Here is a 26,243-nt window from a genome sequence, read left to right on the forward strand (position 1 = left end):
CCAGAGCTGAAGTGATAATAAGCTGAAGATGGCCCAAAATGACATTGCTGTGAATTCTTGACTACAAAAGAGATCACAACGAGTTTATGATAGGAACTGCTTTGTGCAAAAGTATAAATTAAAAGAAAGAAGATCATAGTGTGTTTCTGATAAGTATTGTTTTTTGCAAACGTATGGCTTGAAAGGAATAGTGATCATAGTGAGTTTATGAATTGCTTTATGCAAACATATACACTATGACTTGTGTATTTAAAATATGTTTATGATGAAAATAATGTATGTTGCCTTTGATAAGTAGAAGATTATCATGTCTTTATGGTAAATGAGTTAATCTGTGCAAATGTATGCAGTGTAAAGGAAATGTATAATTTAAGACAAAGAGTTATTATTGCTGTATGCAGATACAAGTACCGTAAATGAATATGTCTAATTCAAAATGGGGATAGAACGTAACAATATGGCGAAAAGGAAAGTTGCTACTCAGCATATAGCGGAGACGCTGAGTCGCAGAGAGGCACAACAAAAAGACTGTCGCAAATGTAGCTTTCAGCCAGTAAGGCCTTCATCAGAATCAGATGGCTAACACACACATACACAAACTCACGCAAACACAACTCACATACACAACTGCAGTCGCAGGCAAGTGAGGCCACACTGCGAGCAGCAGAATCGATGCATGATGGGAGTGGTGACTAGGTGAGGGTAAGGTGGAGACTTGGGTGGGGAGGAGGAGGGATAGTAGGTTAGGGGTGGCGGACAGTGACATGTTGTTGTTGGGGAGCGCGCAGGGACAAGTGGAAAGAGGGTAGGGTAGCTATGTGCAGTTAGGAAGTTAAACGGACGGAGGGGGGGGGGGGGGGGGGGGGGCAGTGGAAAAGGAGAGAAGTAGTAAAAAGTGTGCGATAGAGGAATGAGGGCTGTGTAGTGTTGGAATGGGAGCAGGGGTTACGTAGGGATGGACAAGTATATTTTGTAGGTTTGGTGGACAGCGGAATACCACTGTGGGAGGGGTGGGAAGGGTAGTGGACAGGATATTTCTCATTTCAGGGCATAACGAGAGGTTGTTACGAGGGGAATGCTCCTCTGTGGCTGGACGGTGGGACTTTGTGAGATGGTGGGAGACTGGAAAGATAAAGCAGGGTAGATTTGTTTTTGTACAAGGTTGAGAGGATACTTACAGTTTACAAAATGAGGATATTATTCTGAGTCACACATGATGAAAGAGATATGATTAATTGTGCACATAGGAAAAAGCTGTTTTTCCAGATTACTGATGAATACAAAAAGTGAATATGTACAGTAGGTATAGTAAAATAAATGTATAGTAAAAAAATAAATGTGTAGTAGAATACATATAGTAAAATATACGAGTGGTGATCAGAAATTAATTTTTTTTTTTTTTTCTAATCTTGTTGGTACACCCGTTCCTGGTGTATGTTTGCATTTTCAGCTGTTTTGAATATTAAGTTTACTGTCGAAAGTTGAAATTTGTTACACAGGTTTTCGAGTGCTTGGCGAATTTAATGTAAAAGAAAAAGATGGATCAAAGAATTAGCAATAAATTTTGCTTGAAAAATTGAATGTAGTGCAGCACCATATTCAAAATGTTGATGAATCTACAATGAATAAGACAAGAATTTGTGAGCGGTATAAACACGTCAAAGAGGGTCAGAAACATGTTGAAGACGAAGACTGCCATGGATGCCCTAACATATCAGTTACTGACGACATTGGGGAAGAAGTAAAGAAAATGGCTCTGAAAAATCACTGAATCACTATCAGAGGGGTGGGTGATGACGTTGGCATATAATTTGGGCTCATGTCAAGAAATTTTTTTTAATGTTTTGTGTAGGAAACATGTGGCAGCGAAGTTTCTTCACAAATTGTTGAGTTTTGGCCAAAATCAATGTCATGTAGACATGACTCAAGAATGGCCGAAAGAAGTCTATAATGATCCAGGTCAATAATGATCCAAAAAAAAAAAAATCATCTCAATGGAAACTGCCTGAAGAGCCAAGACCAAAAAAAATTCAACAAGTTTGATCACATGTGAAGGTCCTTCTTCGTATCTTCTTTGATTAAAACAGGATAGTGCATCATGAGTTCCAGCCTTATGGCTGCATGGTCAATAAGGTATGCTACCTGGAAGTTATGCATCATTTTCGTGAAGCAATCAGAAGATAACGATCAGAATTGTGCCAAAACCATTCATGGAAATCACATCATGGTAATGCTTCCATTTAAACCTCAATGTTTGTGTGCAATTCCCCCCCCCCCCCCCCCCCCCCCCTCATCTCTCTCTCTCTCTCTCCAGAAAAACAAGTCCGATGTGTTGCCTCAGCCACCACTTTCAGCAAACAAGGCCTCCTACGATTTCTTTCTATTCCTGAGGCTGAAGAGAACCAGGAAATTACATTGTTTCGCCACCACTGATGAGATGAAAACAGAACTGCTGAAGGAGCTGTTCCAGAAATGCTTCCAAGATTAGAAAAAGTGTACTGGCACTAGTGTATTATATCTGTGGAGGATTACTCCGCAAGGGACAAAGTTTATGTCGATGAACTAATAAAGATTGTTTAAGAAAAACCCCATTCTCATTTGATCACACCTCGTATTTGTGTAAATGAAGAAAGATATTTCTCATAAAAAAATAATGTACGAGGAAAGTGTAAATAAAGTAATGAATTCATGATGCACATACTAACGCAGCTGCCAGAAAAATTTTGCAGTTCTAAGAACACAGATTGCAAAACTTTCCCTCAGAGGGGGGAGGGGGGTGGGGGGTGTTGTAAAGACAGACTGCAGGGCCAGCTGTAGAGAAGCTTCTGAAAGGAAGAGAGGTCAGGAGGACAGCATGTGATCACGTGGAGGATCCATCATGATAGCCTTTATAAGCGGCGCCACCGGCACTGCTGAGGATTCTAAACTCAGTCCATCTCAGACGCTAGACTTGCATTACTCTGCGCTCAGTACAGGACATAGATTATTGTGCTACTTAAGTGTGCAAGGTACTGCAAGACTGCATAACACAGTCAGTGTGTTAACGCCCCATAGGATTTTATAGTAGTTTCCTACCATACATACTCCTCGAGTTCCCGTTATTTATTCGAGTTCCTCATCCTTTTCCCTCTGAGTATCCTCTTCTGAAAATATTTCCAAGGCGTATTCTCAGGCACCAGACCTACGAGTTGGATGAACCAGCTGAAATAGTGGCAGCTGCCATCCTGATTTGCTTGCAGAAAACTACAAAGAGTTTGACACAGCATCACACTGCACTCTATTAATAATGAAGATCTAAACATATGGAATAAGGTTTTGATATGTGAGTGACTTGGTGACTTTTTAAGTAATAGAACCCAGTACATTGTTCTGGATGGCGTGTTCATTAGAGAAAAAGGTGCACTTGTTCTCAATATACACAATCACTCTGATGGATACAATAAGCAGCAATCTGCGATTGTTTGTTGATGATGCTGTAATGTATGGAAAAGGGTTGTCTTCGAATGTCTGCAGAAGGATAAGGATGACTTTGAAACAATTTATATTTCAAGTTATGAATAGTAGCAATCTCTTAATGTGAGGAAATGGAAGTTAATAAAGACAAGTAAGAGAAAGATTCCTGTAATGTTCGAATACAGTATTAGTGGTGTGCTGCTTGACGCAGTCACATACATCAATATCTAGACATAATGTTGCGAAGTGACATGAAATGGAACAAGCATATAAGGCAGCCGAATAGTCAACTTTGTTTTATTGGGAGAATTCTGGGAAAAAGTAGCTCATCATAATGGACATCAGGTACAGATCATCTGTGTGATCCATTCTTGAGTACTGCTCGAGTGATTGGTAACCCAACGAGATCAGATTAACGGAAGACATCGAAGTAATTCAGGGACGTGCTACTAGATCTGTTATTGATTGTTTGATCAACACAAGAGTATTACAGAAATGCTCTGCGAACTCAAACGGGCATGCCTAGAGGAATGAAAACATTCTCTTCATGAAATACTACTGAAAAAGTTGAGAGAACAGGCATTTGTGACTGAATAAGGAACAATCCTACTACTACCAACCTTACATCTCGCACATGGACTATGAAGACAAGAGAAATTAAGGTTCATATTTGTATGGAAGCACATAAACAGTTGTTTCTCCCTCATTCCGTCTGTAAGCGGAACACAAAAGCGAATAGCTAACAGTGGTATAGGGTACCTCCCCCGTGCAGCATATGGTGGCTTGCAGCATATGTATGTAGATAGAGATAAATGACTAATAATTTCTCTGTAAGTAACTTTATTCCTTTTAATTTAATTTTTAAAATTATTCAGCCATAAATTCTAACAAGATCACAATTACGCCTTTGATTAAGCAGCGGAAGTCAAGTCAATAAGCGAAAGTGCAAAAAAGAAACAGTATATTACAATATGTCCTGCTATCACAAAAAAGGCCAAGTATGTGCAGAACTCTTGCTCTGAGAGTTCCGTACAAACTTTATTATGTATATAGACAGTTCATCCATCCCAAGAATAGATAAGGTTGATGATTTTTGCCTTTTATTAATATTGATACTGGCAATATACCAGAGCCAAATTTCTGCGAATCTTTTAATTTTAAGCTTTAAGTTTTTTTTTTTTTTTTTTTTGTGTGTGTGTGTGTGTGTGTGTGTGTGTGTGTGTGGCTGTGTGTGTGTGTGTGTGTGTGTGTGTGTGTGTGTCTTTTCACATTTGCTATTGTAATCTGATGAGTTCACGATTATAAAAATATGTTACATAAATGACTGTATCTACTGCTGATTGCATTCACCCATTCTTGGGGGGGGGGGGGGGCTTAACAGAGAAAGTCAGGTAACAAATGACAAAAAAATAGTTTTATATCTAAAAACAAAGATGATGTAACTTACCAAACGAAAGCATTGGTATGTTGATAGACACATTAACAAACACAAACACACACACAAAATTCAAGCTTTCGCAACCCACGGTTGCTTCATCAGGAAAGAGGGAAGGAGAGGGGAAATACGAAAGGATGTGGGTTTTAAGGGAGAGGGTAAGGAGTCATTCCAATCCCGGGAGCGGAAAGACTTACCTTAGGGGGAAAAAGGGACAGGTATACACTCGCGCGCGCACACACACACATATCCATCTGCACATATACAGACACAAGCAGACCTATGTAAAGGCAAAGAGTTTGGACAGAGATGTCAGTCGAGGCGGAAGTACAGAGCCAAAGATGTTGTTGAATGACAGGTGAGGTATGGGCGGCAGCAACTTGAAATTAGCGGAGGGTGAGGCCTGGTGGGTAACGGGAAGAGAAGATATATTGAAGGGCAAGTTCCCATCTCCAGAGTTCTGATAGGCTGGTGTTAGTGGGAAGTATCCAGATAACCCGGACAGCGTAACACTCTGCCAAGATGTGCTGGCCGTGCACCAAGGCATGTTTAGCCACAGGGTGATCCTCATTACCAACAAACACTGTCTGCCTGTGTCCATTCATACGAATGGACAGTTTGTTGCTGGTCATTCCCACATAGAAAGCTTCACAGTGTAGGCAGGTCAGTTGGTAAATCACGTGGGTGCTTTCACACGTGGCTCTGCCTTTGATCATGTACACCTTCTGGGTTACAGGACTGGATTACAGGACTGGAGTAGGTGGTGGTGGTGGGAGGGTGCATGGGACGGGTTTTACACCAGGGGCGGTTACAAGGGTAGGAGCCAGAGGGTAGGGAAGGTGGTTTGGGGATTTCATAGGGATGAACCAAGAGATTACAAAGGTTAGGCGGATAGCGGAAAGACACTCTTGGTGGAGTGGGGAGGATTTCATGAAGGATGGATCTCATTTCAGGGCAGGATTTGAGGAAGTCGTATCCCTGCTGGACAGCCACATTCAGAGTCTGACCCAGTCCCAGAAAGTACCCTGTCACAAGTGGGGCACTTTTGGGGTTTTTCTGTGGGAGGTTCTGGGTTTGAGGGGATGAGGAAGTGGCTCTGGTTATTTGCTTCTGTACCAGGTCGGGAGGGTAGTTGCGGGATGCGAAAGCTGTTTTCAGGTTGTTGGTGTAATGGTTCAGGGATTCAGGACTAGAGCAGATTTGTTTGCCACGAAGACCTAGTCTGTAGGGAAGGGACCGTTTGATATGGAATGGGTGGCAGCTGTCATAATGGAGGTACTGTTGCTTGATGGTGGGTTTGATGTCGACGGATGTGTGAAGCTGGCCATTGGGCAGATGGAGATCAATGCCAAGGAAAGTGGCATGGGATTTGGAGTAGGACCAGGTGAATCTGATGGAACCAAAGGAGTTGAGGTTGGAGAGGAAATTCTGGAGTTCTTCATCACTGTGAGTCCAGATCATGAAGACGTCATCAATAAATCTGTACCAAACTTTGGGTTGGCACGCCTGGGTAACCAAGAAGGCTTCCTCTAAGAGACCCATGAATAGGTTGGTGTATGAGGGGGCCATCCTGGTACCCATGGCTGTTCCCTTTAATTGTTGGTATGTCTGGCCTTCAAAAGTGAAGAAGTTGTGGGTCAGGATGCAGCTGGCTAAGGTAATGAGGAAAGAGGTTTTAGGTAGGGTGGCAGGTGATCAGCGTGAAAGGAAGTGCTCCATCGCAGCGAGGCCCCGGATGTGCGGAATATTTGTGTATAAGGAAGTGGCATCAATGGTTACAAGAATGGTTTCCGGGGGTAACAGATTGGGTAAGGATTCCAGGCATTCAAGAAAGTGGTTGGTGTCTTTGATGAAGGATGGGAGACTGCATGTAATGGGTTGAAGGTGTTGATCTACGTAGGCAGAGATACGTTCTGTGGGGGCTTGGTAACCAGCTACAATAGGGCGGCCGGGATGATTGGGTTTGTGAATTTTAGGAAGTAGGTAGAAGGTAGGGGTGCGGGGTGTCAGTGGGGTCAGGAGGTTGATAGAGTCAGGTGAAAGGTTTTGTAGGGGGCCTAAGGTTCTGAGGATTCCTTGAAGTTCCGCCTGGACATCAGGAATGGGATTACCTTGGCAAACTTTGTATGTAGTGTTGTCTGAAAGCTGATGCAGTCCCTCAGCCACATACTCCCGACGATCAAGTGCCACGGTCGTGGAACCCTTGTGGTCCATTTCCTCATGTGAACTTTGGCCTAGCAGTATTTCATTTCTGTATTTATTTATTTATTTATTTACACATCAAGCTCGATAGGACAAAATTGACAAGCAAATCTCCAAGGTCATGGAACGTGTCAGTACATGAAATTACAACATAAAAGTAATAACAGCTAAAAATAAAATGTTTGTGAAACAAAAAAAGTCAAGCAGTAAGTTTCAGTAAATGCAGTCAACAATACAACATAAGAATCAGCTTAATTTTTCAATGAACTCCTCAACAGAATAGAAGGAGTGAAAGTGCATGGATTACTGCTAAGATTTTTGAATTCTTGTGGTAGATTATTGAAAATGGATAAAGCAGTATACTGCACACCTTTCTGCACAAGAGTTAAGGAAGTCTGATCCAAATGCAGGTTGGATTTCTGCTGAGTATTAACTGAGTGAAAGCTGCTTATTCTTGGGAACAAGCTGCTATTGTTAACAACAAACAATAGTAAAGAATATACATATTGAGAGGCCAATGTCAAAATACCCAGACTAGTGAACAGGGGTTGACAAGAGATTCACGAACTTACACCACTTATGCCCCGAACCGCCCCTTTTTGAGCCAATAACATCCTTTTAGAACGGGAAGAATTACACCAAAATATAACACCATACAACATAAGCGAATGATAATATGCAAGGTAGACTAATTTTAGTGTCAAATGATCACTTACTTCAGATACCATTCGAATAGTAAAATATGGTAAGTCTTTCAACAAGATCCTGAATGTGGGCTTTCCACGACAGCTTACTATCTACCGGAACACTTAGAAATTTTAACTGTTCAGTTTCACTAATCATATGCCCATTTTGTGAAATTAAAATGTCAGGTTTTGTTAAATTATGTGTTAGAAACTGTAAAAAATTAGTCTGACTGTGATTTAGCATTAGTTTATTTTCTACAAGCCATGGACTTATGTCATGAACTGCACTGTCTGAAATCGAGCCAATGTGGCACACAACATACTTTACTACCAACTAGTGTCATCAGCAAACAGAAATATTTTCGAGTTATCCGTAATACTAGAGGACTTTTCATTTATATAAATAAGGAACACGAGTGGCTCCAAGACTGATTCCTAGGGCACTCCCTGTCAAAGTAAGAGGTGAACCAATAGTGAGCTACTCCCCGTATTCTGTAATGGTCCAACTTCTGGAGCAATATTTCATGATCAACACAATCTAACGCCATAGTTAAATCAAAAAAATATTCCTAGCATTTGAAACCTTTTGTTTAACTCATCCAGTACCTCACAGAGAAAAGAGAATATAGCACTTTCAGTTGTTAAATGACTTCTGAAGCCCAACTGTACAGTTGATAGAAGATTAAGTGATATAAAATGATCAATTATCCTTCGACACAGAGCCTTTCCAATAACTTTAGCAAAAACTGATGGCACAGAAATAGGTATAAAATTGTCTATGTTATTCCTTTTGCCCTTTTTATAAAGCGGCTTTACTACTGAGTACTTTAATTGTTCAGGATACTGATCATTCCTAAAGGAAAAATTACAAATATGGCTAAGTACAGGGCTAAAATGTGCAGCACAGTACTTTAATATTCTGCTAGGCACTCCATCATATCCATGAGAGTCCTTAGACTTCAGTGATTTAATTATTGACTCAATCTCCCCTCTCGCCAGTATCGCAGAGGAGTATTTCAGACATCAGGGTCCCGGAAAGGCATTTTCCAAGAGAGTTACATGATTCCCTGTAGAAACTAAATTTTTATTTAAAGACTCAGAAAATGATTGTTAAATACTGTACTGACTTATCAGTAACAGAAATATTTTTACTACAAACTACATCATCTACCTTGTGCTGCTGACCAGACACTTCCCTCACAACTGACCATATGGTTTTAATTTTATCGTGTGAATTAGCTATTCTATTTGTGCACCACATACTCTTTGCCATCCTGATAACATTTTTAAGCACCTTACAACACTGTCTGTAATGGAGAACTGTAGCTTGATTGTGACTACTTCTAACACTTTGATCTAATTCCCGCTTTGTTTTACATGATATCCTCATCCCACTAGTTAGCCCCCCACTCGGCTGCCTTTTCTGCTAGTACCCCTTTTAGAACATTCTAATGGAAAGCAACTCTCAAAGAGCACGAGAAATGTGTTAAGAAAAGCATTATATTTGTCATCTATGTTGTTGGCACTATAAACATCCTGCCACTCTTGTTCCTTGAGAAGTTTTAGAAAACTCTTTTTGACATAGGATTAACTTTCCTACATAGTTTTTAATCATATGCGACATCTGTTTGAGTGAAAAAGCCTTTTAGTGTTAAAATTTGTGCATCATGGTCGTCTGAAATGCCATTCACCCTTTTATTAACAGAATGCCCATCTAATAATGAAGAATGACTACAAATATTGTCTATGGCTTTACTACTGTTCTACTGCACCATAGTTAGAAAAAACACAGTCTGCATCAGATCAAATTAATTTAGGGGATCTACCAACATCCTTTTTCTTGCACAATCATATACAAAATTAATACTGAAGTCACCACATATAACTAATTTCTGGTACTTCCCATAAAGTGAATCGAGAACCCTCTCTAGCTTGAGCAGAAATGCTCTGAAGTCAGAGTTAGGGGACCTCCAAACAATAAAAATTAGAAAATTAGTTTCATTAAATTCAACTGCCTCTGGACAACATTCAAATATCTTTTCAACTTCTTGCGGCGTAATGAATAGTCCATTAAATTTCGGGCATGCATCCACGCAAGTAAAATTTCCTCCACTGATATTTTGGTCACATATCGTTCAGCTATCTTCAAACTGAATCACAAGACTGATGACAAGATGCCAAGCACGGCCTTTTACCCCCCCCCCCCCCCCCCCAAGAGCCAGATTCCATGCTTTGTCCAAATCCGGCTCTTGGGGTAATTAAACTACAGAGCTGCAGAGAAGTCATTATGGTGTCACTGCCGCCAATCATACATCGATAAGCGAATCGAATGTCTGTATTTTTTTTTTGCTGCCAACCAGCATCTGTGACCCGCTTGCGCTGTACCACCACCGTGGCGCATATAAGGGCATGCTTGGCATCTTGTCGTCAGTCTTGTGACTCACTCTGAGGATGGTCAGATGATACATGGCCGAAATATCAGTGGAGGAAATTTTTTTATTGGTGCGGAAACATGCCCAAAATTTAATGGACTATTCTAATATCTGTTCAGTGCAGTGCCGTGATCCATCTATGGACTCAAATGGAATATTGTTATTTTACATACATGGCCACTGCGCCACCTCGCAAGGAATTCTTTGAAAAAGAGCCAGCTAATCTGTATCCTGATAAAGGAAGCCTCTGAACTGTCAAATTATTTAAGTGTTGCTCCAATATACCAGTAATTTCAGAGTCAACATCTATAAGCAAGTTCACTAACTTTATCTCTAACACCTTTTATATTTTGATGAAATAATTAATTCCTTCTCTACTTGGAAACATGACATTCTCTGAAGGTGATTCCTTGGTTAGAGGGACTTCCTTTAAGCAGGTATACCTATGACTTCCATCTAAAAAAGGTGCAGCTCTAACACCAATTACTACAGGAATTTTTCCATGTGTGATTCCACCACCCCCCCACTACATTGTCACCCAAAAGCTTTGCCAGCCTCCCCCTCCCACACCAATTGAGGTGCAGTCCGTGCCTACTGAAACATGATCTACTGATAGACTAAACTGGATCCACTACAATGTGATCCATGCCCTCTGCCATCAGTGCCCTCTCCAGCCCCATGTTAACGCACCTCACAGCCACATTAAGATAACACTGATCATGATGCTGAAACAATTGCATGAAATGCACATTAGTGCTACCAGTTTGAGTAGCTATCTTTACCAGGTCACCACCTACATCATATTCCCCATCCCTATCAAGACTATTACGTGCTCCACCCACTATCACTACCTGATCCTCCGTAAAATTCCTATAATTCCTCTATGCAGTCAGTCACCCGAGCCAACCCCGCACTAGGCTTCACAATGCTGGTGACCTGGTACTCACTCCCCATCACATCCTGCACCTGTTGGCCCACATCTCTACCATCTGAACTACCTAGCAGCACAACCTTCTTCTTTCTGTTAGACTTTGCTACTGACTTACGCCTCCTAACTGCTGAGGACTGCTGCATGTTTCCAACACCTACAGCTACAGCTACTGAATGCATATTATTCATTCCTTAAATATCAGAAAACCAGAAGGTTATGACCACTAGCAGAACTTAATGGTTGGTTGTCAACTTCAGAAAAGTATCTGTTTATCACACATACTTCTAGTGTTCCCTCAAACCTTGAGTGCTTGCTAATTTTTTTTGTAAAAGAATGTTATATTCTTAATTCTTATAGAATAAAAGGAAAAAATCTGTCCTAAGTAACAAAATTATTTGACAGCTTGATACTTCTGTAAGACTTGCATAAATATGAACTGAAGGCTTTTATTCTGAAACTTCCACAATTTCAAAATGAGAGGTTTACAGGTAATGAGGTAATGAAGTGATCACAAAAAACCTAACTTCGAAAACATGTTATTCATACAGTTCTATGCAAGATGGAAAGTAACTTTATCAGTAACAGTAGAGCATGGAAGAGAAGGTATACTTAAATCCATAAGGCAGAAAGATAAAAATATCTGGTGGTGCACACTAATAGGAATTACACATCTACATCTACATCTATACTCTGCAAACCACTATGAGGTGCATGGCAAAGGGTATGTCACAGTGGGCCATTTATTGGGGCTTCTTCCTGTTCCATTCACACTAGTATATTCCTAGAGTCATCATTCAAAGCCAGTTCTTGAAACTATGTGAATAAACTTTCTCTTGATAGTTTACATTTATCTTCCAGAGTCTATGAGTTCAAACACACTTGTGACCATTTGTGCTGCCTTTCTCTGTATGCATTCAATATCCCCTGTAGTTGTATCCAGTACGTGTCCCACACACTTTAGCAGTATTCTAGAACTTGTTGCATGAGTGAATTGTACACTGATTGCACACTGACTGTACTTCCCCAGTGAATGAAGTCCACCACCTGCTTTACCTCTGACTGAACCTGTGTGGTCATTCTGTTTCATATCCCTACAAAGTGTTACACGCATGTATTTGTACAAGTTGGCCAATTCCAACAGTGACTCATTGATATTATAGTTTAAGAATACTACATGTTTTCATTTGTTGACGTGCACAATTTTACATTTCTGAACACTCAGAGCAAGTTGCCAATCTCTGCTCCACATTTAAATATTATCGAGATCTGAGTGAATATTTATGGAGCTTCTTTGGGATAGCACTTCATTATAAATAACTGCATCATCTGCAAAAAGCCTGATTTTACTGTTAATATTGTCTGCAAGGTCATTAATATACAATGCAAACAGCAAGGGTCCCAGCACATCTGAAGTTATTTCCACATCTGATGATGACTCCCCTTCCAAGATAACTTGCTGTGCCCTCTCTACATAAAAGTCCTCAATCCAGACACAAATGTCACCCTATAAGGTCATACCTTTGACAATAATCATAGGTGTGGTACTGAGTCAAATCAAGGAACACTGCATCTATCTGGTTGCCTTGATCCAAAGCTTTCAGTATGTCGTGTAAAAAAAGTGTAAGTTGTGTTTCAAATGATCGATGTTTCCAAAATCCATTGTGGTTGGCACTGAGGAGGTCGTTCTGTTCAGGATACCTCATTATGTTTGAACTCAGAATATGTTCCAAGATTCTGCTACAAATAATGTCAAGGATATTGGGCGGTAGTTTTATGGATCACTTCTACTCTCCTTCTTGTAGACGGGTGTGACCTATGCCTATTTCCAAGAACTGGGCACAGTGTTTTATCTTTTTTTTTTTTTTTTTTTTTTTTTTTTTTTTTTTTTTTTTTTTTTTTTTTTTTTTTTTTAAAAAAAGGTATCTACAACAGATCATAGTTGAAAGAAGGGCTAACTCGGCTGCAAATTCAGTATAGACTCTCATAGGGATTCCATAGGGGCCTGGAGCTTTGTTCAGTTTTAATGATTTCAGCTGACATTAATACATATTTCATTCTTCTTTTCTGTGGTACAAGGATTAAATTGAGGTAATTCTCCTGGATTTTCCTTTGTAAAGCAACATTTAAAAACAAGTCTAGCATCTAAGCTTTTGCTTTGCTATCCTCAATTTCAGTTCCCGTCTCATTTGCTAGGGACTGGACACTAACTTTGGTGCCACAAGCAGCCGTTACATACGACCAGAATTCTTTTGGGTTCTGCGAAAGATCACTTGACAATGTTCTGCTACAATAATCATTGAAGGCATCACATATTGATCTCTTGACAGCCAAATGCGTTTGATTCAGCATCTCTCTATCTATAGCCATAAACTTTGCTTTACGCATATTATGCAGTTATAATTGGAAATAGCTTCCTCATGAAGATTACAATGAACAGCTTAACACAATCTCCTTGCACCCACCACCATCAGAAAAAAAGGAATTCAATACTAGGGCAGAGCAGCGCAAACAGGAGCCATTTAGACAAGTAGAAATTACTAGGACATTTATATCATTTTTGCTTTGCAAATCTAACTCAGTGGACAAAGTTATAAACAGATAATTCTCTTATAGCTTTTTATGAAGAAAAGTATTACTTTTGAAAATCATTTAGCATGTGTCTCATCATAATGAGACACTGCATGCGTGGCACCTGGAATATACAAAGAATGAAGTAGCTGAAGTATGTAAATACGACAAAATACAATAAGATACTATGTTTTCAAATTTATAACCAAGTTGATAAATTCATTCTGTGCACAATATTTCAACAAATTACACAATAGTCTCTGACAGTTTTCAAAATATTGTAACATTTAAAAGTGCAATATCAATCAAATATAATTACGAGGGTCTTTCAGTAAGTAATGCTGCACACTTTTTTTTCTCAGAATATATTTATTGTTAAGCGTTAGAATTTTGTGACAATATACATCAACATGTCTCATCCATGTCCTATTTTTCTACGTAGTCTCCATCACGTCCTATGGTCGTACGACAATGTTCTGACAGAGCATGTATTTCCTGCTGGTAAAAGCTCTTGTCATGTAGGCATAGCCATGTTTTCACTGCATGACTGGAACTCCTGTCATCTTCAAAGTGTGTTCCCTGTAGAGAATCTTTAAGTGGCCCAAAGAGATGGAAGTCTGAGGGTGTCAAGTCTGGATTGTAGGGTGGATGAGGCAATGATGTCCAACCCAACTTGGCTGTGAGCATTCGTGGAAACCATTGTGAGCATCTCTCTGAATAGCCGAGAGTCTCGATCATCACAGATGCACTTCCAATGCTGACCAACAACTGCAGAGCCAAATGTTGAGTTGTGATGCACCAGTCGGCATGAATCATGACATCTGCACGATTCAGCATGTATGGAGTAGTAGCTGTGACAGGAAGCTCCGAGTGTGGCTGATCACAGAGTTCTGTTTCTGCATTTCCGGAGGCTGTAAATTTCTTGACCCATTGTTCAACTGCATGCCTATCAACAGCAGCATCGCCATACACTGCACACAAATGTTTATGGATGTTCACCAAGGTTTCTTTTTCTGCAGACAAGAATTCAATAACAGCACCTGCTTGTAACATGAGTCATATGTAGATGTCATTTTGACGCTGTACTATAGCTCTGTCATCTGCCAGAATGGTTTGAAATTTCATCAGCACATAGAAAAAATATCAAATGTGAAGCACCAACAAGTACATTTGTCTATGTATATTAATGGCCTTTTATAAAAAATGTGGGGCATTACTTATTGAATAACCCTGGTAGTACAGAAATTTTTGCTGTTGTGTTTACTGGAGGGACACACATGCGCGCACGCGCACACACACACACACACACACACACACACACACACACACACACACACACAGAGAGAGAGAGAGAGAGAGAGAGAGAGAGAGAGAGAGAGAGAGAGACTTATGGTATTTTCATACTCCTAATTAACTATGTCTAAAATTAGTTTCAGCCCTACAAAGCTATAACGATTTTAATTTTTATCCTAATTTATTTTATATCTTCCTGTAAATACAAGTGTTTTCAAAAACCGTGGTTTCCAGTCCAAGTCTTTACTAATTTTCAGTATTCCCTTACAGTTATTGATAATGTGATTTTCATAAATGAAACCTACTTAGTCATTAAAATGAGCACTGCATACCTGTTAGAATAATATCAGGAATACTGGAGGGTGTATTTGGTGTCTGTGGTGTTGTCTGTTGGGTACTACCACCACTGGGGTTGACTGCCACTGGACGGTTGTAATGAAGTTGTGATGGGGACTGGCTGTAGTAACCATGGTCAGCTGCATTCAGTTCTTGGCTGCTGATCTGTGTCAGACCAGAGCTCTCTTCTACTGGGCTTCCGTGGTTGATTGCCTGTGTAGTTTAAACATAAATGTGAAACAGCCAGTAACATCACTAGTTACTAAATAGTGATCAGAACACAATGAAAGAGTATCCAAATGGAAATGTATATTTGTAGCATTTATTCAATATAGTTAGTTACATGATTTACACATTTTATACATTACACAGGTTAAAATAACCTGATAATCAAATAATAATTTAAAAATGATAATTTCCAGTAAATTTTAGCATTACAAAATAATAACAGCAACTGTGCAATTTTACATTACTCTAAGCATGGTGAACAAATCCCACAAAAGCATCAACAAATGAAAACTTTACACTTTCGTCCTTTTACATGCAAAAATTTTGCCGTCAGTGGTACGACAACACTGTCACAGAGAACTGATACACAAATCTCTAATGTTTGGGAAATGAATTAGTTAAGATGTTGACTTCTTTCACGGTAGTAATTATGAAAGTTACTGGTGACAGCAGTGAAGGAAAAAATATAGATATTTATAAGGGACAGAGTAAAGATAACAACCCACAATATAGCTGCGGTACTCGAGTGTCGATAGGCATATAAACAGGACTGAAATGTTACTAACCTTATGGGCAACGTCCTTCTTCAGGACTAACTTGTGCGTAATACACATACGCACAAGCATCACTTCTCTGCTACACTGGCCTGGCCAATAAATTTTACCAGCACTGAAGCATGAGATGTGTTCGTGTATTCTTTACTAGCTAGCTCCATAAGCTTAGCAACATTTTCTAAATTTGTTGATGTGGCTACTGATTGCTCAGCACTTCAATTAAACAGTTGTTACCTTTACTACTTCCATTATTTATACTCCATCTGATCTTTTCAAAATGGTTCAAATGGCTCTGAGCACTATGGGACTTAACTGCAGAGGTCATCAGTCCCCTAGAACTTAGAACTACTTAAACCTAACTAACCTAAGGATGTCACACACATCCATGCCCAAGGCAGGATTCGAACCTGCAACCGTAGCGGTCGCGCAGCTCAGACTCAAGCGCCTAGAACCACTCGGCCACTCCGGCCGGCTGGAGCTTCTCATTATCAAACCTAGGTACCTGGTATTTTGATTTAAATTGTCTTCCTTATTTCACTGCAAATACAATGGGCACAGTCAGTAATCAAAAAAGAAGCTAGTTTAATGTGGGTCTACACTAAGTAACAGCATTTCTCAATGACGAACAAAACTACTGCAAGTTGACTGTATATTGCACCTTTTCAGTAGCATGAAACACTTAAGTAATTCAAATACAGAATGTTTATCCTGCAAACACGTTTTCTGAAATGGATATTGGTAATTGTTTGTGTCTGAATAGCATATTCTTTAATTCAGTGATAGTTTGTGGGCACTCAGCCCATCACTTTGTCGGCATGATTACAATGAACAGTAGAAGATATGATGGTTGTTGTTGCGGTCTTCAATCTGAAGACCGGTTTGATATAGCACTCCACACTAGTGTATCCTGTGCAAGCCTCACTCTCACTGTAATGTACACCTATTTGAATCTGCACACTGTAGTCCAGCCTTGGTCTCCCTCTACAATTATAAGTCCCCACAACTCCCTTCATACCACACCGATTACTCCTTAATGCATCAGGATGTTTCGTCAACCAACTTCTCTTAGCCAAGTTGTCACATAAATTTCCTTTCTTCACAATTTAACACAGTATCTCCTTACCAATTCTCCCTGATGTCTCAGGATGTGTTGTCTACCAGTCCCTTTTCTTAGCCAAGTTGTTTCAAACATCCTTTTCTCCCCAACTAAGCGCAGCATCTCCTCATTAATTCTCCAATTTACTCATCTAATCTTCAGCACTCACCTGCAGTGCAGAATTTCAAAAGCTTCCATTCTCTTCTTGTCTGTACGATTTATTGTCCACATTTACCTTCTGTACAAGGCTGTACTTGAGACAATTACCTTCAGAGGAGGTTTCCTAACATTTGAATGTATATTCAATGCTAACAATTCTTCTTTTTCTGAAAAGCTTTTCTTCCTACTGCCATTCTGCATGTTATATCCTCTCTGTTTTGGCCATTTTCACTTATTTTGATGATCAAATAACATAACTTAACTACCTTTACTATCTCACTCCTAATCTAATTTCCTCAGCATCCCCTGACTTAATTTGACTACATTCCATTACCTTTGCTTTAATTCAATTGCTGGTCTTCGTATAAACTCTTTTCAAGACACCACTCATTCCATGCAACTACTCTCCCAAGTCCTTTGCAGTCTCACAATGGCACTGTTAAACAAAATTTTTTGCCCCCCCCCCCTCCCCCCCCCCCCCAAATGAACTTTAATTCCCTTTCCAAATTTGTCCTTGGTTTCCTTCAAAGTTTGTTCAATGTACAGCCTGAATAACATGGAGGACAGATTACACCCTATCTCACTACATTCTCAACTACTGCCTCCCTTATATGTCCTTCAACTCTTAACTCTTACAACAACAGTCCGGTTTCTGTACAAACCCTAGATAAACTTTCACTCCCTATACTTTACCCCTGCTACCTCCAAAGTTGCCAAAATTGTATTCCAATCAACAAAGTCAAAATTTTTCTCTAAATTTGCAAATGCTATGAATGCAGGTTTACCTCTTTTCAGTCTATCTTTTAAGATAGGTTCTAGACTATTATTGCCTCACATCTTTCTACATTTCTTCAAAAACGAAAATGATCTTCCCTGAGGTTGGCTTCTATATTCTTCTGTATATATTTTGTGTAACCCTGTCTCACTAACAGTGTTTTCCTTACCAGGTGGAATAGTTTTGCTGTGGCTGGCTGTCCCAAGGATTTCAATAATTTTGAGGGACTATCACATACTTCAGGAGCCTTGTATCAACTTGGGTCTTTCAGTGTTCCGCCTTCTATAATATATTCATTTCAGGTTTTCCTTTCTTCACTTAGTACTGATTTGCAAATTGCACTTTTAATATTCATACAAGTGCTGCTCTTTTCTGCAATGGTCTCTCTAATTTTTCTGTAGGCAACATTTATCTTTCCCACAATCAACCATGTTTATACAACCTTGTGTTTCCTGCCTCGGCATTTTGCACTTTCTGTCAAGCTAATTTTTTGACACCTGTATTCGGTTTCACCTGCTTCATTTGGTGCATCTTTATATTTCCCCCTTTCACCAATTAAATACAAAGTCTCCTGTGTCATTCAGTGTCTTCTATTGCGCTTTAACTTTTTTGCCCGTTTAATCTTCTGCTGCCTTCACTACTGCACACCTCTCAAGTCTATTGATTTGTTTCCTTTTTATTTCTTTCCTCTGATCTGGTCAGTTATTGCCTACGGCACCCACTAAAACTCAACAATCTCCGATTCTTTCAAATCATCCCGGTCCTCTCACTTTTAAATTCCCACCTGTCCGCAATTTCTTCAGTTTTCATCTGAAGTTCATAACCACTACATTACGGTCAGTGACCACATGTGCCTCTAAAAATGTTTTGAAGCTTAAAATATGGTTTCAAAATCTGTCTTACCATTATGCAATCTATATGAAACTTTCCACTGTCTCACTGAGGTGACAAAAGTCGTGGGATAGTGTTATGCACATATACAAGTGTCGGTAGTATTGCAAACACAAGGTATAAAAGGGCAGTGCATTGGAGTAGCTGTCATTTGTACTCAGGTGATTCATGTGAAAAGGTTTCCAATGTGATTATGGCTGCACGATGGGAATTAACAGACACAGAATGGTAGTTCGAGACAGACACATGGGACAGTCCATTTCAGAAATTGTCAGGGAATTCAATATTCCGAGATCCACAGTGATGTGCGTGCCAACAATACCAAATTTCAGGCAGTATCTCTCACTGCAGACAATACAGTGGCTGAAGGCCTTCACTTAATGTCCACGAGCAATGGTGTTCGAGCAGAGTTGTCAGTACTAACAGACAAGCAACACTGCATGAAATAACCCATGAAATCAGTGTGGGACATATGGTGAAATTATCCATTAGGACAGTGTAGCAAAATCTGACATTCATGGGCTCTGGCAGCAGCCAACCGACTCTAGTGCCTTTGCTAACAGCATGACATTGCCTGTAATGCCTCTCTTGAGCTCATGACCATAATGGTTGGATGCTGGATGACTGGAAAGCTGTGGCCTGATCAGATGAGTCCCAATTTCAGTTGGTAAGAGCTAATGGTAGGGTTCAAGTGTGGCGCACAGCCCACAAAGTCATGAACCCAAGTTGTCAACAAGGTACTGTGCAACCTGGTGGTGACTCTGTAACGCTGGGAGCTGTGTTTACATGGAATGACTGGGTCCTCTGGTACAACTGAACTGATTATTGACTGAAAATGGTTATGTTTGACTATATGGAAACCTTTTGCAGCCATTCATGGACTTCATGTTCCCAAACAATGATGGAATTTCTATGAACGACAATGTGCCATGTCACCAGGCCACAACTATTGGGGACTGGTTTGCAGAACATTTTAGACAATCCAACTGGCCACCCCGATCACCTGACATGAATCCCATTAAACATTTAAGGGACATAATCAAGAGGTCTGTTTGTGCACAAAATCCTGCATTGATAACAATTTAATAACTATGGACAGCTATAGATGCAGCATGGCTCAGTATTTCTGCAGGGGACGTCCAACGTCTTGTTGAGTCACTCCCATGCCAGACTGCTGCACTACACCAGACAAAAGGTGGTCTGGCATGATATTAAGAGGTATCCCATAACTTTTGTCACCTCAGTGTACATAACTTTCTTTCATGTATCTTAAACCAAGTGTTCACTGCAAAAGACTTGGGGTCACTGTGAATGTCTATCAGGTGACTTTCCCTTTTGCTGTAATGCCACAGCCCATGTTCTACAGCTATTGATCATTCTCTTCATTTTCCTACTATAGAACTACTGTCCCTCATTACAATTAAATTTTTCTTTAACTATCTGAAAAATTTCTACTAGTTCATCCTACATTCTTTCAATCTCTTCATCACCTGTGGAGCTTGTATGCATATGAATTCTTATTGCTGTAGTGGATGTTGGTTTTGTATCTATCTTGGCTATAATAGTGTGTTCACTATATTGTTCACAGTAACTTACATAGCTATTTTCTTATATATTATCAGACATGCTCCTGCATTGTCCTATTTAATTTTTTGATCTTCCTGCCATCTTACTACATTAATTACAACTACATATTTCTCCAACTTATCCATTTATCTTTTTAAATTTTTCAACCTTTCTACCCGATTGAAGGTTGAAATATTCATTCAATGCTCCAATCCACAGAACAGCAGTTTTGTTTTTCTTGAAGACATCATCATTCTGAGTAGCCCCACCTGGAGTCTGAAAGTATGGCTGTTTAACCTCCAGAGTATTTTACCCAAGAGGATGGCAGCATTATTAAACCATACAATAGAGTTGTATGTCACCAATAAATATGATCCTTCTGGCATTTGCCGTATCACTGCAGGAAGACCATGTTACAAGGTCACATCAATCGATCATTGAGTCTTACCCCTGCAACTACTGCAAAAGCTGCTGTCCTCTTAAGGAACTGGCCTCTCTACAGATACATCTCCCATGTGGTTGACCTACAGTATGGTTATCTGCATCATTGAGGCATGTATGCCATCCTACCATGGCAATGTTTATGGTCCATGAGGACTGTGGGGAAAAAATGGATTACCAAGCAGCAGCTGTGCACGGAAAATGACGGATACAAGATAAATGTTACACAACTTGCAACAAGAAACCTAAGCACTTTCTTCTTGGTATCCAATGTAAGTTTTGGGGCTTTGAATACACTGCCTGACAAAAAAAATGTAGTACCCAGAAGACATATTTGGACGTCAATGTACCTTCATACACATACGCTGTGGTTATGTTAATGATTACAATCACAATTCTCCTCTATGACAGTTGCAACAGCCACCAGAATACATTAGTTTTATTCATATTTAGTGTTGTTCCCACACCTAGTATGGTGAGACACCAAGCACATTGAAACCCTTTCATATCTGCGCCTGCCATACAAGAGCAAGTAATGGACACTCGTGTCACCCCATCATTGGCTGAGAGACAAGCAGTAGGCAGACTAGGGAATTAATGTTGCACACGATTAAACACAAATGGGTGTGTTTGGAATAGTGCTGTGACTGGGAAACTGCATCACATTGTATTGTGTTCAGTGATAAACTGTGGTTCTGCATTACCCCCCCCCCCCCCCCCCCCGATAACTATTGCTGGTGAGTATGGTGGCGACCGGTGGAGAGGTCCCATTCTCCCAATATTTTGGAAAGGCACAGTAGTGTTAACTCCTTGTGTCATGGTGTGGGGAGCCATCAAGTATGACTTCAAACAGTGACTGAGGGAACTCCGATGGCAGATCTTGCTTCCTTAATGTGTTACCCTCATGTGACAGTACCATGGTACCATTTTTAAACAGGACAATGATGGTCCACACACGGCACCTGTCACCATGAACTGCCTGAGTGATGATGAGGTAGCCTTGTGGACAGCAAGATCCCACAGAACATGTGGAACCAATTCAGATTTCAAGTCTGCCCAGAATATCAAGGATATGTTACAACAACTGTGGGATAGCTTGCCTCAGGAGAGGATACACCTTTCCCAACCAAATTAGTGCATGGATTCGTTTCAGAGGGGATGCAGCTTCATAGGGATAGGTGGGCTGATGCTGCCAAGTTCTCTGTAAATTTGATTCAATATAGTGATCACTGAAGTCACATCTCATCCCACTCATCCTGTGAACCTTCATTTCGTTTCTTCATTCCCTTCAGAACGCTTCTTTTTTTAAAAAAAATCAGGAGTGTGTATTACAGAACTCTAAGCATACACCAATTTTTTTTAGATGCTTGTTGATAAAATGGATAAAGTGAGCAACTTCTTCTGTTACAATACACACCAGCAAGTTTTTCTCCCTCCCAGATACCACTTGCGCATGAGAGGATTGTTTATGTACTGCATCGGTGGCCTTTTACAATGCTTGACACTTCAAAATACTGTAGTGAAGAGGCACCAAAAGACAATGCAGAGGCATTTCTAGCAGCAGTGTTAGAATTTGATAGAAAATTTTACACCAAACTGAATTTTCAAAGCAAGAGAACATGTGACATTCTGTAGTCTTGATCAGTTCTGTAGTTCCAATTACTTAATCTGCTGCATAAAGTTAATTTTATTCATATGTATCTTTGGTATTACAACTTTCACAAATATTAGTGTAGTGAACTTGTAAAGGGAATGTAGCTTTGTATCGTCACAAATTTACAATACATTCAGGACTTGGCCAGAAATGAAAGTGGCAGAAATGGGAGCTGAAGATGCTAATCATTTAAAGAAAATAGCATTTTTGGCTCAGTTCAGGTGGGGCATGAGCTATTCATGTTAGCGTAATTTCCAAGCAGAAGCTGTTATGGAAGAAAGAGCACAGAATGGTAATCCGAGGAACGTAAGATTGAGTTCTTATGTGGAAACTTTTGAGTTTTTTCTTTACTTGCACTAAAAATGAAGTGAAATAATGTTCAATATATTGTGTTTGTTATTATATTCATAACAGGTGTGAAACGGAAAATCTGGGGATGGAAATAAATTTCCAAGAAGTGGTTGTACTTACAGCACCACAGGAACCAGTGCCAACAACTTCTCAAGAAGGGATTGTAATTAAAGCTTACAGGACTTCGTATTCTGTTCGTTTTATTTTGACAGCTGCACACAAACAACAGGTTCCTGGTGCAGCTGAAATTGACCCATTAGCCATTGTGGCAAATGCCAGCTACAGCTATGGAGCTCATGTGCTTTGCTCTTGACTGAGTAACATTAATTTTTTGAGAATATTGTCAGAACACAGTCAGAATACTGTGAAAAATATTGAGTTGACCAAAACTATCTCATACTACAAGTGAAAATATTGATGTCCCTGGAACATCAGTAGAAGACAAACAGGAGCCTTATGAAGATAGCACCCACACTAAAACATCGAAGCAATATTTCAAAATGCTACTGGATTATAATTTACTCCTTTTGACCGAAAACAATCTGATCACAGCTGAAAATTCGCTGATAATAACCGAAAAACACAAGAAAGTAATGAAAGTTTTATTGACTATAAGTTAGTGTGCAACAATGTGTTTACCTACTCCAAAGAGAGAAGAAAAAAATCCACACTTATAGGATAGGATTTTTCATGATGAAGACAGACTGCCGCTATGCAGTATTAAAGTGACTCTCACAAAATGCACTCTGCTAGTGCAATCCTGCATCATCAGTTAAATAATCTGATCAAAAAGCTTCAAAACCACTCTCATCTCATTGAGAGAGAAAATAACAAATTGCATCAACAGAAGATTGCACCAAAATATAATCCACTGCACATCACTAGTTACCCTCATCAATATTTGGCGAAATGATGTGTTATGCAAGGTTTGCTCAAAAATTGTGCTATGAGAGAGAACCTTCTGTGAATTTATACAAAGTTTGTTTTTCTATAGAAACTTTGAAACAGCTATGTAATTGTAAAAATATAGTAATTATGATGTGTGCAGGTTCCCAAGAAAATAGCTGCTTCAACCTTTTTATGATGAATATCACCCAAGAACATGTAAATTATCAGCTGTAAAACAATAAAAATAATTAATATTATATACGAAGTTCTTGTGTGCGCCTCACAATCCCTTCCAAAATATTTACTTGCTATCCCAAATTTTCCTTTGCCTTTCCTTTTCATACCTCTTATGGAAATACTAATTATTTTGGTTTATTTGTAGTGTAAGTAATATAAAAATTCAAAAAAATTACAAAATAGTTTCTGGGTAGGCACTCAACCATATTTTAATTACTGTTCTGTACTCTTTTCGCTGCATCAGCTGCTGCCCAGAAAACATGCTAGCATAAATGCTTCATCCCTTGGCTGACCTGCTTGCTTATCTGGAGCTCTACTTCTGCTGCTTTCATTTCTGGCCTGCATACAGGAATATCATAAATTTGAACAAATTTTGTGATTATGGATGGGGACGGACCCCTTGCTAGTGGTGAAATGTCTTCAGAAGAAGGAGAAGAAGGAGGTAGAACTGAAGGCCAACATTATAATTGCCAGTGTTCTCAATAATTTTATGAAAAGGTGAAAAATAGATGGGTAAGACTATGAAAGATACAGTAAACCAAAACGGGGTGAAGAAAAAAGTAGCACTGTGAAGAAATGCTGAGACGGAAGAAATTAACATAAATTACAGCCAGATGGCTGACAAGAACCAAGGACATGTTGTAGTGCTAGTTCCCACCTGCTGAGTTCTGAGAATTGCTGTCTGGGGGAAGAATCCAATGGTGGCATGTGGTGAAACAGGCACCGAGGACATTATTATCACGCTGTAGAGCATGCTCTGCAACAGGATATTGTGTGTTGCCATTATAGACCTTCTGCCTATGCCCATTCACTCTAATTGATAACTTGATGGTAGTCGTGCCAATGTAAAAGTCCGAACAGTGTTTACATAACAGTTTCCACAACTGTTCAGCCTCTTACAATGACATCACCACCAATAAGTTCTGGGTGACTTTCCCAAAATCTACCCCTCTTCCTAGACCTCTCCAGTCCTTTTCCTTCACCCCTCTTCCTTTCCCTTCAACCCTTCTGCCTGAAGAAGGAGCTTGTGGCTCCAAAATCTTGCCTTATTGCAACCCTCTTTTTTGAGCTTGTTCTGCCACTGCTTGGTGAGCAGATTTTTTATCCATCTAATTAAATTATTTTGTCAAAATGGATTGTTTTCGTTGTTAAAAGTAAATATACTGCAGTATTAAGGAAAGAGGAAAAGGTCATGCAGCTGGTTTCAATCTCATTTATGTGAAAGAAAGCAGAAAATTCCTTTAAGCACAAGAGATACATGAATTTGATTTGGCTGCTACAATGAACTTCAGGGTCCCATACTTAAATCAATTATTTCTGAACATGGCAATTACTTGTCAATGTGGTAATAGACAGCTCCAAAGTTGTTTTATTTGGCAATCATACAAGCATCATAACGTAAAATCCACGATGGAATGTAACAATATTAGAACGTCATGCGGCCTTAATGGCCGAAAGCTTTATTTGTGACAGCCTTTTTGTTGTGCTTATCTACGACTCAGTATATCCGCTATATGGTGGATACAAGCATAATAGTTACATATACGGGCCAAGAACTGAACAACAAAGCAAACAACATATTCAGGAGATTACTTTTTAAATATAAAGCTGACACGCATTTTACTAAAACACAATATATTCCATTTTTCGTATGCAATTTTATTAGAGGTCACATTTCACCCCATTACAATGCTGCTATGGGACTGAGGGGAAAACATAAAGCTGTTATGGAAGAGTTGGGTTGGGTTGATTTGGGGGAAGAGACCAAACAACGAGGTCATCGGTCTCATCGGATTAGGGAAGGATGGGGAAGGAAGTCAGCACTGCCCCGTCAAAGTAACCATCTAGGCATTTGCCTGAAGCAATTTAGGAAAATCACGGAAAACCTAAATCAGAATGGCCGGATGTGGAATTGAACTGTTGTCCTCCCAAATGCAAGTCCAGTGTGCTAACCGATGCGCCACCTCGCTTGATCTATTATGGAAGACATACAGTGGTAACCTACTGCTGAAGATGACTGCAGCTACTTCTAGAAAATAATAGTTTACCAACAGAAACAATGATTTG

The 26,243-nt window shown here is 39.7% G+C and overlaps 1 protein-coding gene across 2 annotated transcripts in view; it reads right to left on the reverse strand.

Annotated features, from left to right (window-relative positions):
- Nucleotides 1-26,243, reverse strand: part of LOC126481180 (CREB-regulated transcription coactivator 1-like) — a 388,693-nt gene that overhangs the window by 16,342 nt on the left and 346,108 nt on the right. Inside the window, exons 11-12 of one of the 2 annotated variants that reach the window (XM_050104752.1) lie at nucleotides 15,333-15,549; nucleotides 14,095-14,720 (exon numbers count right to left, since the gene is read on the reverse strand). In XM_050104752.1, the coding sequence (XP_049960709.1) occupies nucleotides 14,134-14,720; nucleotides 15,333-15,549 (804 nt within the window). In that variant the 3' untranslated portion in view covers nucleotides 14,095-14,133. Of the gene's footprint in view, nucleotides 1-14,094; nucleotides 14,721-15,332; nucleotides 15,550-26,243 lie in introns of those variants that run through there. The other variant, XM_050104753.1, reaches the window with a different exon arrangement.

The sequence above is a fragment of the Schistocerca serialis genome, chromosome 5, assembly GCF_023864345.2.
Source record: "Schistocerca serialis cubense isolate TAMUIC-IGC-003099 chromosome 5, iqSchSeri2.2, whole genome shotgun sequence".
NCBI lineage: Eukaryota > Metazoa > Arthropoda > Insecta > Orthoptera > Acrididae > Schistocerca > Schistocerca serialis.